The sequence below is a fragment of the Cavia porcellus genome, unplaced genomic scaffold, assembly GCF_034190915.1.
Source record: "Cavia porcellus strain 051 isolate PalLab524CR breed Dunkin Hartley unplaced genomic scaffold, mCavPor4.1 scaffold_17, whole genome shotgun sequence".
Lineage (NCBI taxonomy): Eukaryota > Metazoa > Chordata > Mammalia > Rodentia > Caviidae > Cavia > Cavia porcellus.
In genome coordinates, this window is record NW_026947500.1 from 67753895 (window position 1) to 67768204 (window position 14310).

Sequence of the window (14310 nt, forward strand, 5' to 3'; positions counted from 1 at the left end):
AAACAAGTAATATCAGAAATGAAAAACCAAATCAGCAGTAATACAATTATAACAGGAGGTTTTAACACACCATTGACACCAATGAACAGATCAACAGGACAGAAAATCAGCAAACAGATAAAAGTACTGAATCACACCTGTGAACAAATGGAATTGATAGACATATATGGAGTATTCCGCCCAACAACAGAATACACATTTTTCTCAGCAGTACATGGGACGGTCTCTAAAATAGACCATATATTAACTCATAGAACATATTTAAAGAAATGCAAAAGAGTTGAAATCATCCCCTGCATGTTATCAGATCATAGCGCTATGAAATTAGTAATTAATGATAAAAGATACTGCAAAAATCCCATAAACACATGGAAACTGAATAACACACTCTTGAGTAATCAGTGGGTCACAGAGGAAATTAAACAATACCTAAAAACAAATGAAAACACAAATACAACTTACCAGAAACTGTGGGATGCAATGAAAGCTGTCCTCAGAGGGAAATTTATTTCATTGGATTCCCACATCAGGAAAACAGAACAAATACAAATGAAAAACTTGATGCTACACCTCAAACAGCTAGAAAAAGAAGAGCAAGTCAAGCCCAAAGCCAAAAGAAGAGAGGAAATTATAAAAATCAGAGCAGAAATCAATGCAATAGAGACTAAGAAAACAATCCAAAGAATCAATGAATCAAAGAGTTGGTTCTTTGAAAGAATAAATAAAATTGATAAGCCCCTAGCAAACCTTATTTTAAAAAGTAAAGAAAAAGCTCAACTTCATGCAATAAGGAATGAAAAAGGTGAAATCACTACAGACCCAATAGAAATACAGAAGATCATCAACACCTATATCAAAAAACTCTACTCTCAAAGGTTAGATAACACAGAAGAAATAGACAGATTTCTAGAAGCATATGAAGTACCAAAGCTAGGCCAAGAAGAAGCAAAACTGCTGAATAACCCAATCTCTATTCATGAAATTGAAAATGTAATTAGGTCATTACCTACAAAGAAGAGCCCAGGCACAGATGGATTCACTGCAGAATTCTACAAGAAATACAACGAGGACCTAATGCCGACACTCCTCAAACTCTTCAATGAATTTGAAAGGGAAGCAATCCTTCCTAAGTCATTCCTGGAAGCAAATATTACTCTAGTACCAAAACCTGAGAAAGACCCAACTGAAAAAGAGAACTACAGACCAATCTCCCTAATGAACACAGATGCAAAGATCCTCAATAAAATATTGGCAAATAGGATGCAGCAAGTCATCAAGAAGATTATACACCATGACCAAGTGGGATTCATTCCAGGTATGCAGAGATGGTTCAATATACATAAATGAATAAATGTAATCCACCATATAAATAGAGTTAAAAGTAAGAATCACATGATCATATCTATAGATGCAGAAAAAACTTTTCATAAGGTACAACATTCATTTATGATAAGAACCTTACAGAAAACTGGAATAGATGGTCTTTATCTCAACATAATAAAGGCCATCTATGACAAACCAACAGCCAGTATCATACTAAATGGCCAAAAATTGAAGGCCTTTACTTTAAAATCAGGCACAAGACAAAGATGTTCCCTGTCACTGCTCCTATTTAATATAGTACTGGAAATACTAGCCAGAGCAATTAGACATGAAAGAAAAATAAAAGGTATAAAGATAGGAAAAGAAGAAGTTAAATTGTCACTATTTGCAGATGATATGATACTCTACATAGAAGACCCCAAAAACTCCATTGAAAGACTCCTAGATATAATAAATAAATTCAGCAATGTGGCTGGATACAAAATCAATACTCAAAAATCAATAGCATTCTTATATACTAACAACAAAATCACAGGGAGAGAAATAAGAGAAGCCACACCCTTCATGCTAGCAACTAAGAAAATGAAATATTTAGGAATTACTCTTACGAAAGAGGTGAAAGACCTATACAGGGAAAATTATAATACATTGAAAAATGAAATTGAAGTTGATCTCAGGAAATGGAAAGACATCCCTTGCTCACGGATAGGAAGAATAAATATTGTGAAAATGGCCATTCTCCCAAAACTGTTATACAGATTCAATGCAATCCCGATAAAAATACCATCAACATACCTCATAGATCTCGAGAAATCAATCCTAAAATTCATCTGGAACCAGAAGAGATCTAGAATAGCAAGGACAGTTCTAAGCAGCAAAGGCAAGGCAGGAGGCATCACAATTCCTGACTTGAAGTTATACTACAAAGCAACTGTAGTAAAATCAACATGGTACTGGAATCAAAACAGAGCCAAAGACCAATGGAATAGATTAGAAGATACAACCACAACTACAAACACACTCAACCACCTCATCTTTGATTAAGGGGTCAAACAGGTTCACTGGAAGAATGACAGTCTGTCTCTTTAATAAATGGTATTGGAAAAACTGGCTCTCCATATGCTAAAAACTAAAACTAGACCCATGCCTGTCACCATATACTAAAATAAAATCTAAATGGATCAAAGATCTAAATATTAAAACAGAAACACTAAATCTATTGGAAGACAAATTGGGTAAAAACCTTGAAGACATAGGGGTAGGTAGAGAATTCATGAACAAGACTCAAACCGCACGGAAAATACTTCCCAGAGTCAATAACTGGGATAACATCTTATTAAAAAGTCTGTACATCGAAAGAAATCTCTAACATAGTGAAAAGAAAACCCACAAACTGGGAAAAAATCCTAGTGAACTGTCCCTCAGACAAAGGACTTCTGTCTAAAACATACAAAGAATTTTAAAAAATCAGACCCCCAAAATTCAAAGACCCCATCCAAAAATGGGCATTGATGATGAATAAACAATTTTCAGATGAAGAAATACAAACAGCAAATAAATATATGAAAAAATGTTCAGCATCACTAGTCATTAGAGAAATGCAAATTAAAACCACACTGAGATTTCATCTCCTGAAAGAATGGCCAAGATCAAGAAAACCACCAACAACAAATGCTGGAGAGGCTGTGGGGAAAAAGGAACTCTCCTGCACTGTTGGTGGGAGTCTAGACTGGTGCAACCATTGTGGAGGTCAGTTTGGAGATTTCTCACAAAGCTGGGACTGGAAGCACCATTTGACCCAGCTATTCCACTCCTAGGCATATTCCCAGAAGAACTGAAAGCATCATACCACAGTGATATATGTGCACCCATGTTTATAGCAGCACAATTTGTAATAGCCAGATCTTGGAAACAACCTAAGTGTCCATCAACTGAGGAATGGATAAAAAAAGTTGTGGTATTTTTATACAATGGAGTACTACTCAGCTATAAAGAATGATCACACTGAGACATTTATAAATAAATGGACGCAGCTCGAGACCATACTTATAAGTGAAATAAATCAAACTCACCTGTATGAATACCGAATAGTTTCCCTAGTGTAAGAAATGATAAGAATACATAAAAGTACATGGTAAGCATGATTCCCAGTCACACTGGTTTGAAGCCATATAATGTTTTCACTCATTACTTGGAATGGTTTTAATTTGGGTGTTTTTATTTTATTGCCTGTGATACTACAAATGACTATTTTGAAGAGAATAAGAGCGTAATAGCTAGCGCTGATTTAATATCATCCTGTTTTGAAGCCCCATCAAGTTTTTGTTCATTTGTTTCCATTGGTTCTAACATGTGGTACTTTATTATATCTTAATGTATGTGATAGTATAAGCAAGTTTTTTATAGACAAAGAGATAATATAGAAATTGATATTTGGTTTCTGCTAGCTGGTTCTAAATTCCCTGCAACAATTTCATTCTCTTGAACGGTCTCACACTGTCTTGATAAATTTGATGCTATAGTATATGAAGTTAGACTCAAATATTTCAAGGAAAGAGTCACTATGGTAACTACTATTAATGTCAAGCTATCTGGGAGTGAAACACAATGATGGTTAAATTTTTCGATTCTGACCGGTGTTGTTATATTGATACGTTCTTTTTTTTTTTATCTCAGTCTCCCCCCCTTTTTTCTTTCGTTTTTTTTTAAATTAATTTATTTCTTAGTATCTTTTAACTAAGGGAAAATTAAATTAAAAATAGTGCGATAGGTTATAGTAATTTTTTTGTTATCCTATTAACATGATTTGAACCCCTGTAGTGTTCTCCATATCTTGTTCTGACTGATTTTATTATATTCTGTTTTGCTTAATAATATCAAGTTTGAGGGTATAGGCAACCATTTGGAAGGCAACCAGATATTCTATGATGCCCATTATTATTTGACTATTATCTTTTTTGGAATCCTATAAGCTCTCCAATGTGGTTTTATTGGTCTTATGTACAGTTTTGCTCAATTCTTTTATACTAGCTGATATAGGCTACTCTTTTTAGGATAACAAGAGGCATAATGGTAACCATTGTTGATCACCTAGTAATCCCCCCCTTTATTTTTTTTTATTTTTTTTCATTTTATACTATGTCCATCCTCCTGATCTAAATGACTCTGTTTTGCTTTGTCACATTGGGTTTTTCTTTGGTCCGTCTTGTTTTGTTTTTTGGTTTTTTTTGGCCTTTTTTTCAATCTTTTTTCTTTTCCTCTTCAAAGAAAAAGTTAAAAAAAAAACTGTGGAAGTAATGGAAACTAAAACGCACGATTGTTAGTGTAAAAAAGAGAGGAAGGAAAGTTTATCTCAAGGATATACCTGCAAGTTTATTTAAATGTGTAGAAAAGAGAACCATATTGCTGAGTTTTTCTTGGATCATTGAACAGAACTGACTGCAATCTCACTGTATTAATCTCCACTTTGTATGCTTTAATTTTGTAATCTGGACAGCTGTTTGTAAATTAACAATGTGTGATATATTAACTGGTGAACTCTTACCGTATGCTTTTTCTCTTGAAATTCTGTGTTGCTTCTAGCCTTTTACTGTCTTGCTTCATTTAGTTTTTGTTTTTCTCTTTAAATAAAAAAAAAGAACTACAGCATTGTGAGAGGACATCAGAATTCAATAAGAGCTCTCAGATTCCTCCACCAGAACCTAAAACATAAACTTCACAAGCTTCCAAGCACACACGTTGCATTTTGGAATCGCCCGTCCAGCTGCCCCGACTGCTCATCTGTCCTGATTTTGAGAAAACACAGCCCTTCTGTGCCTCCTGTACTCATCCTAGAAGGTGGGCCCTCAGCTGAAACATGGCCAAAGACTGCTGATCCACTGTGTCTTTTGGCCAAATGAGTGATGAAGGCTGATGCTTTCCCCTCAAGAGTTTCACAAAGCCAGTGTCAGGCTGGAGCGTACTTATGAAAATCATGTCTCCAGGAGGAAACATAGGTATGGAGTTCACTAGGTTGGGATCAGCAGAGAGCTGGAGACACAGGCTGTGATGTGCAGCTGTGTAGCCTTGAACTCACCCCCTTGCACAAGAAACTTATTCATCCATTTGTTTAATTCTGCCTCAAGGCAGAGCTGATTATTAATCAAACTGGTCCATGTACTCCATTCCCTAAAAAGTCCCAAACTTATGGAAACTGCAGGAAAAAAATTCAGTGTTCTTGGTCTAGCTCAATGACTTCTGAGACTTACTGTTCCCAAGAAGAGGTTCATTTGGCTTCCTCCAGTCACATGGCCAAAAGGAAGAGTCTTCCTACCAACATTAATTATTTCCAATTAAAAATTTGATTGCAGTTTTTATTAGCTAAAATTGTACTAATAATGACATAATAACAAGAATACTTACCTCTCTATTGTCTTAATACTTCCCATTCTAGGACATGTTTGCCTTCATGAAGAGCTTTGTACTGAATTTTGGAGGGGAACTGGGGAGCCATTGGGGATGAAACCAAAGCCCTTTACACTGAGATACACCCCAGTTATTTTCTTATTTATCTTGGAACAGGACATGAGTAAGGTACTAACCTGCCCAGTCTGGGCTTATGCCAGTACCTCAACCTTCCAGAGTAATGGAATCACAGGCTTGTACCACCATGCCCAGCTCAGACTTTTAAGATAAGCCCTTCTCATTTCTTGTAGAGTTTACTCCTTATTAATTTTTGTCACCAATTTGAATGACATCATTTGTTTCATTTATTACACATTGATTTGTTTTACTTAACTATTTAAAAGTTAAACTAACACAGTTAAGAATTTTTCTAGTTTTTTTCCTTGAATGGAATTATATGGAATAAGCATCAATGCAGGGCTTCTTTTTCATCTTGTTTCTGTCAAAATGCCCAAGATACCTCTTCAAGGATTACAATAGTTCAAGGGAATAGATTTCTTGCAGTAGGGAAGTGGCCCAAGGGGCCAAGGAAAATGGCAGGGGTAAGGTGGAGAGGAAGGGGAAATAAGTAGAATGAAGATATGCCATGCACAGAAACCAAAAAACCTCAATTAATGTAAACATTATATAAATATTAACTAAAATTAGTATCAAGAAGAATGAAAAATGGGAGCTGACTGTGGTGGTGCACACTCAACATTCAGGAGGCTGAGGCACAAAGATTGTTGAGTTCGAGGCCAGCCTTGGTTAACACAGTGACTGTAAGGCCAAGCTGAACCACATAGTGAAACCCTGCCTCAAAAAAGACCAAAAAAACATGGGAGAAAGGGGAACAGGAGGATTAAAGAGGATGGGGAGGGAAAGGGATTTTAAAAGCAAAACAATACTGTATTATATAGACATAACCACCCCCAAGATGATTGTAAACTGTGCAAACTGCAAATGTGTGCCAATAAAACAATTATTTCTGAATGTCATTACTTACTACAATGAGTCCTCAGCTTATGAATGAGCTCCATCCCAGTAGAATATTTATAAATCAAATTCAGTGTCTGGCAGACATGTAAACTACTTCCACGATCTGTTCAAATCTGTGAATGTTTGTAATGCGAGGTCCCGTAATACCTATGAAAGTTTGCAACTCCAGCATTCAATTGGAGATGTACTGTGCTGTATCTGGAAGTCTCTGGTCTCTGATGGCAATTCACTGCAGTAATGGAAAGCATGGTTCACAGATTCAGACACACTGTACTGCCATTAAATTATCTAAATTAATTTGTGCCTCTCTCTTGCCATGTGCACTGTGGCTATTCTAAATATTGTTTCCTGAGGTTTTGGTGATGAGCAAATTAATTAATACCTGAATATCACAGAGTAAAAGTTCACTAATTTTAAAATTTCTTTTACCTTTTCTCTCATCATAAAATTAAGAAAATCTCTCCTCTTTGAACCACTTTCTGAAGTCCACTATTAGTCCTCTATACCCTTCCACAGTCTAAAAACTTAGGATAGTAAAAGAACTGTCTCTGGTTCTACAGAAAGTATGCGACCCTGGCTATCACCCCAGCCATGGTAGTAGCACTCACTATATCCATAGCTGTTGGTATTGACTGAACTCCTGAAAGGGTTTGTTGGAGACCAGGCTGCACAGGGTTAAGTTGTTGAGCCCAGGGACCTCTAGCTGTGTGGGAAAAGAGCATATTCATAGTGCTCTGACCTCAAAATAACACCACAGCTGAAGCAGAGGAGGACAGAGCAATAAAACTGTCATTCTTAGAGACCAAACCATTCTCTTAACTAGCAAAATTTACTGCCTTTGCTCTGACTTCATAGGCTTTCATGCCACCCACTTCCTGTAAGCCCAAATGTGTGGAAACCCGATAAATAACAGTGATTTGGAAAACTCTTCGGCTTTGTTCCCAGAGAGTTCTGATATTCCTGGATTCCCCACATATTCCATTGACTCTGAAACCATATTCCATTGACTCTGGGATGTAAGCCTTTACCATAACTTGTTTTAGGAGGTTGGAGATTGGGCCAAATCTCCAATACAGGTTCTAACCCTAGTTTCTGAATAAGCCTGGAGCAAGTGAGTCCTGAAGAAACAGCATTGCATTCTTCCAGACAGATTGATTTAGTTTCACAGGCGAGGTAAATCAATCAGATTTGATTCTGAAAATTATGTTGAACCTATTCACAAAGGGTGGCCACTCCCTGCTACCTGAGGCCTAACCTGGGCAGAAATCAGGCCAGGCAGTTCAGGGACCTACTCCACACAGCCAACACACAACATATTCCCTGGATCTATTTTGAGCCCCAAGGATCCAGATTGAAAGTTTTATCTGAGACATTTTAATAGGTGATTAATAAGTGCCTTTTAAAGCTCACCATGGACATAAGAATGTCAGAGACTGGGAAGTTATCTGCTATACATGTATATATAATGTTATACATATCATATATATGTAGACATGTATAAACATTTATGTACCTAGATATAAAGAAACATACACATATTATAAAGGATAAGTAGGCAGAAGGAAAAATCTTCAATAAAACAAGTAAAATGGGCTGGGGTTGTGGCTTAGTAGCACAGTGCCTGCTTGGAAAGTGCAAAGTCCTGAGTTTGATTCCTGGTACCAAAAAAACAGGTAAAATGTCTCATATGTGTGCCCTCATAAAGGTACTTAAATATTCAGTAAACACACACAAAAAAATCATTACACACCAGTTAGTCCAAACTAAAACTACAAACAATTATCACTGTACCCTCAGCTAAGTGACTAAAATTATAAAATGCTAGCTGGGTATGTGGAACAACTAAAATTTTGGTGCAGTTTGGGGAATTATAGGTGAAATCAACAATTTTTTTGTTTTTTGGTACCAGAGATCAAACTCATGACCCTCGCTTGCCAGTCAGGTGCTTATGCTGCTGAACTAAATCCCCAGCCCCTGGAATCAATGATTTTAAAATCTGGAATATCAACCAAAATTACATGTGATTGTTAGTAATCACAGCCCTCCACGTGTAGCATATACCAAGAAAACTAAGTGTATATATCTATCAAAAGGATTAAAACACAAACTAGCCAATGTGGGCCTGTAATCTCAGCACTAGGAGGCTGAGGCAAGAGGGTCACCGTGAGTTTGAGGCCAGCCTGGGCTATCTAAGTGAGCTCCAGCTCAAGGTCAGCCTACATGACATAGGGAGACCCTGTTTCCAAAACAAACAAACAAACAAACAAAAAACAAAAATTAGACATTATATTGAGCAAGAAGAAGTGAAACACATACACATTGTAATTTAACATTTATTTGGAAACTAAGAACAAGCAAATCTAATCAATTGTAATGAGTAATAATTGGATTGCTTCTCTGGAGTTATTGACAAAAGGGAAAATGAACTTCTTCAAGTCCTGGAAATGTGTTTGTCATGCTGCATAATGTGAAATTTCATCAAGCTGTACACAGATTAGCACTTTGTGCATATTAGTGTACATATGCCTTAAAACTAGTAAAACTTGATTGATGAGAAGAAATTTATTTTTTAACAGACAAAAATAGGAGGAGTTACATTTACTCAAAACACTTTTAGTGTTTATCTCAGATAAAGACAGTAAAATCTTCTCTCTTTCAAGATGTCAAATAAAAATTTTCTCTACTAAAATAGGACAAAGCCTGTCTGATCATTGCCTCAGTTGTACCTAGCATAAATTCCCATGGTGCCAAAAGCTCCACTTGCTTCTGAAACCATGGTAGGCTTGCAGAGATGTGTCTTTCCTCGTGATCGAAATGATCACAGCACTGGGCTGTGCACATGACAACAATCTATCCCCAAATAAGGACCAATTCTAAGAAGGCAGATAATGTGGCAGAAGGACCAGAGTGACTGCCAGAGTCTGCCAGAAAATGCAAGAAGCTGATATATAGTCATGATGGAGGAGCTCTTGAAGATGTCTATGGAACTATAGCCTTTGAGGACACTACAGTCAAGCACTTAATGTTCAGTTTTGATCAAGTATGGATCAGTGAGTCCAACAGAAAATTTAGCTGAAAACCAGAGTCCCACCAGACCACTGCAAATTTACTCATCTTAACAGGCCTACTACACAGATAATACTGACTTTATCCCTGGAGTCTTCCAAATCTCTTACAACCAATTACTGTACACACTGCAGGATGGAACTCGAAAAAGCAATGATTCTGGGAAGTGAAATCCCTAACCACACCCCAGTTCATGTAACACAATTTTTAAACTCAAAATATTGGATCCAAATCCCTCCTATGGGCAAGAACAGAGAACAAAATATGAAAATAGTGTATCAGGTGAGACCATCCTCTTTCAAAATTTTTGTACTTAGTAATATCTGGTGAAAGTAGTATTACATATGAAAACCTTTAGACAGTAAAACTGATATTCTCAAAAACTATAGCCAAGTGCAGCGATGCATGTGGGAGGTTGAGACAAGAGGACTATAAGTTCAGGCCAGTCTGGGTAATTTAGAAAAACCGTATCTCAAAATTAAAAATAAACTGGACTAAAGGTTTAGCTCAGTAGTACAGGACTAGTCTACCTTATACAGGGCTCTGGGTTCAATCCCCAGTACCAACAAAAGCAAAAAGCAAAACAAAAAAGCTATATATTCTCTTAGTTTAAATGAGGAAGAGGAGATGTAAGATGAAAAGGGAGAGGCGGCAACTAACATCATGGACCAAAAAAAAGGTCAACGGACACTGAAGCATCCATACTGTAACTACAGACTTAAGAGAACAGTAAGAATTGGTAAATAACTTTTAAAAGACCCTCTTCACCTACATACAAAAAAAAATATCCTTCACTTAGTTACAGTGGTGTGTGCCTGCAGTCCTCGCTACTTAGAAAGCTGAGGAAGGAGGATTATTTGAGCCCAGGAGTTCAAAGCCAGCAAGACTCTGCTTCAAAATACATACAGTAGGTCCCTGACTTATGAACAAGGTCCCAGCAGAACTGTTCATAAGTTGGACTCATATGTAGGTCAACAAAGAGAGTCTTATTCAGTACACCTGTGAAAGTTCACAACTCAAATGATCGCAAGTCAAAGATTCACTATATATATTTCAAATAACCCATAAGTCTAAAAGGCTTTATAAAACTGGAAAGAACACTTATATGTGAGGCAAAACAAACACATCTCATAGTAAAAAAGCATCTAGTTAGACCTAAAAAGGTAAATTTAACATCTTTAATGTCATTACAAAACAGTAAAAATCAATGAGTCAGCAGACTGCTTGAAGAATGAGGAAGTAACCTTTCCTGGCATGAATTTTCTTACATGCAGAAAGTGAAGTGATGTTTAAGAAGGCTTTATCACATCACTTACATACACAGGGTTTCACATAGGTGACTTTAAGTCTTCTCACATTCATTGGGTATCTCCAGTGTGAAACTTCACAAGTTGCCTAAGATTAGAAAAAGCCTTGCAAAAAAAAAAAAGAAAAAAGAAAAAGCCTTGCAGATAATCTCATATTCCTTATGTTCATATATTTTCTCTAGCATGGATTTTGACATGTCTTCTAAAGTAGGCTGGACAGATAAAGGCTTTCCCACATTCCTTACATTCATAGGGTTTCTCTCCTGTGTGGCTTCTCACGTGTCTCCGAAAGGATGAGGGGCAACTGAAGGCTTTCCCACATTCCAGACATTCAAAGGGTTTTTCTCCAGTGTGCATTCTTGCATGGACTGTCAGATATGAAGAATGTCGAAATGCCTTCCCACATTCCTTACATTCATATGGTTTTTCCCCAGTGTGTGTTCTCATGTGGATTCTAAGGGCTGAAAAATAAATAAAGGCTTTCCCACACTTCTTACATTCATAAGGTTTCTCTCCAGTGTGAGTTCTTCTATGAACTGTAAGATGGGAGGAACTAATATAGGCTTTGCCACACTCCTTACACTGATAAGGCTTCTCTCCACTGTGAGTCCTCAAGTGCTCTGTGAGGGATGAGGAACGACTGAAGACCTTCCCACACTCCTTACACTCATATCGAACCTTTCCAGCATGATCTCTCACATGTGCTTTAAAGGATGAGGGACAACTGAAAGCTTTCCCACATTCCTTACACTCATATGGTTTCTCTCTGCTCTGATTTTTTACATGTGTATTCAGGGAAGTGGGAAGATAGAAGGTTTTCCCACACTCTAGACATTCATAGGGCTTCTCTCCAGTATGTTTTCTCATATGGACACTCAAGGAGGAGGGGCAATTGTAGGCTTTCCCACATTCCTTACATTTATATGGTTTCTCTCCAGTGTGTGTTCTCACATGTACAGTGAGTTTTGAGGACTCACTGAAGGCCTTCCCACACTCTTTACATTCATAAGGCTTCTCTCCAGTGTGAATTCTGATATGTATTATAAGGTGGGAGGAAGAACTAAAGGCCTTCCCACATTCTTTGCATTCATATGGTTTATCCCCACTGTGAATTCTTTTGTGCTTGGAGAGTGATGATGAACAACTAAAAGCTTTCCCACATTCCTTACATTCATAAGGCTTATCTCCACTATGAATTCGTTTATGTTCGGTGAGGTATGAAGAAGTACTGAAAGTTTTCCCACATTCTTTACATTCATAATTCGCCTTTCCACTATGAATCTTCATATGTGTCCTAAAGAACGAGGAACAGCTAAAGATCTTGGTACATTCCTTACATTCATAGGGCTTCTCTTCAGTGGGGTTCTTTATATGCTTCTTAAAACAAGCATGAAAATGGAAGGCTTTCCCACATTCCTGACATTGGTAGAGTTTGCTTCCGGTATGAGATCTGATATGATTCTTCAGAGATGAATGAAGCAGGAAGGCCTTTCCACACTTGTGACATTCATAGGATTTTACTTTAGGAGTTCTCCTGAGCACAGTAAAATTTGGAATATGTTGACACTGATTTTCTTCATTGTATTCATCGAAGTTCTCCACCATGTGACTTTTTAAAAGTAAAAGACACGACATTAGTGATGAATATTTACCAGTTTCTGTGAGTACATTTTCTTTACTGTCAACTTATAAGCTGAAAGTTCTCACACAAGGTTCTACAATAGCCAATACTGTCAACAGGTTTTTGACTTATGGAATTTGCCTGATAATTATTTATAATTGAAGTATGCATGTCAAATATTCTACATATCAGTATAGTTTGTGGCAAAAATTTCCAGACAAAATCTTTGTGAAATCATGATTCTAGATGTAGGTTTATATACATATTTCTTTTTTTTTATTTTGAAGAGAATAAAACCAAATGAAACAAAATGGGGTCAGTCAAAACAAACAGATGGACATGATACATGACTTAACACCAAAATACTAGGTGATCAACAGTGGTTACCATAATGCCTCTTGTTATCTTCAATAGAACTGCCCATATCATCAGGCATAATAAAACTGAATATAACAGTACAGAACAAAACCAATAAAAACAAAACACTGGAGACATTATAAGACTTCAAAAGAAAATAATAGTCAAACCAGAATGGGTATCATAGTGAATCTTATTGTCTTCAGTGTAGTTGCCTATTCCCTCAGACTTGATACTATCAAATGTAACAGATTCAAATAATATCAGTCAAAACAAGACAGTGATCAAACAAAACAGATTCAAATAAAATCAGTCAAAAAAGACAGTAAAAGCAATATAGGGCTTCAAATTAAGTTAATAGGAAATCATATACATACTTCTTAAATCTCAGATCATTTTAACATTCTCCTCTAAGGCACTACTTTCTCTACTCTGAAAGGTACTCACCTCAAATGTCTCTTATGGCTTCTGTTCTGCTCATCAGTATCATAGGGTTCCAAATTTTCATGTAAAATAAAGGAACCAGAACCAATTCCTTTGAATCTTACTATTTTATGTTCCCTGGATACTTTCTCTTCATCACTCCCTTGACGAACAACTAATTCATTAGTATTGAGTTGAGTCTCAAAACCTGAATCTGAAAAGTGAAGGTATCTATGAGCAAAGAACTTTCAGCATTGTGGTTCTTTCAAGACTTTGATTTTTATATACACAAGGGTCAAAACTATAAACAATTCATTAGGACATAGCTCTCTGAAGACCGACACCAATGGTGATGTAAGTAGAACATTATGAGTACAAAACAGACAGGATTGGATAAAATGCCAATTACCCAAAACTAACTTAAGAAACAGTAAAATGAATATGGAAATCTTTTTCAAGAACACAGAAAGTGTGAGAATAACAAGTCATAATAGAAATCAGAGGTATCTATGGAAGATGAGCCTTCTCTGATGAAGTTTTGTTTTGTTTCATTTGAATTTTTTCCCTAACCAAAAAGAGTTTCTCCTAAGGGTTCTTACCTTCCTGTCGTTCCTCCATACAAGTGGGCTGGATAATGCCTTCCTCTACTCTCAGCAGGTCCTCCTCTTGTTCCCACTGGGAGATCAGGTGAGATGTGGGTAGCTGGTACCCTGCACGAAAGGAAACACGTATCACCAAGGAAAACAATGAAGAACCACAAACAGCTCCATAAGGCAGGGTCAAAATATTGGT

At 36.8% G+C, this 14310-nt stretch overlaps 1 protein-coding gene across 3 annotated transcripts in view; it reads right to left on the reverse strand.

Annotated features, from left to right (window-relative positions):
* Window positions 1-14310, reverse strand: part of Znf699 (zinc finger protein 699) — a 68373-nt gene that overhangs the window by 43056 nt on the left and 11007 nt on the right. For 2 of the 3 annotated variants that reach the window (XM_013149191.3, XM_063228608.1), the window contains exons 5-7: window positions 14118-14228; window positions 13543-13732; window positions 9060-12726 (exon numbers count right to left, since the gene is read on the reverse strand). In XM_013149191.3, the coding sequence (XP_013004645.1) occupies window positions 11283-12726; window positions 13543-13732; window positions 14118-14228 (1745 nt within the window). In that variant the 3' untranslated portion in view covers window positions 9060-11282. Of the gene's footprint in view, window positions 1-9059; window positions 12727-13542; window positions 13733-14117; window positions 14229-14310 lie in introns of those variants that run through there. The other variant, XM_063228609.1, reaches the window with a different exon arrangement.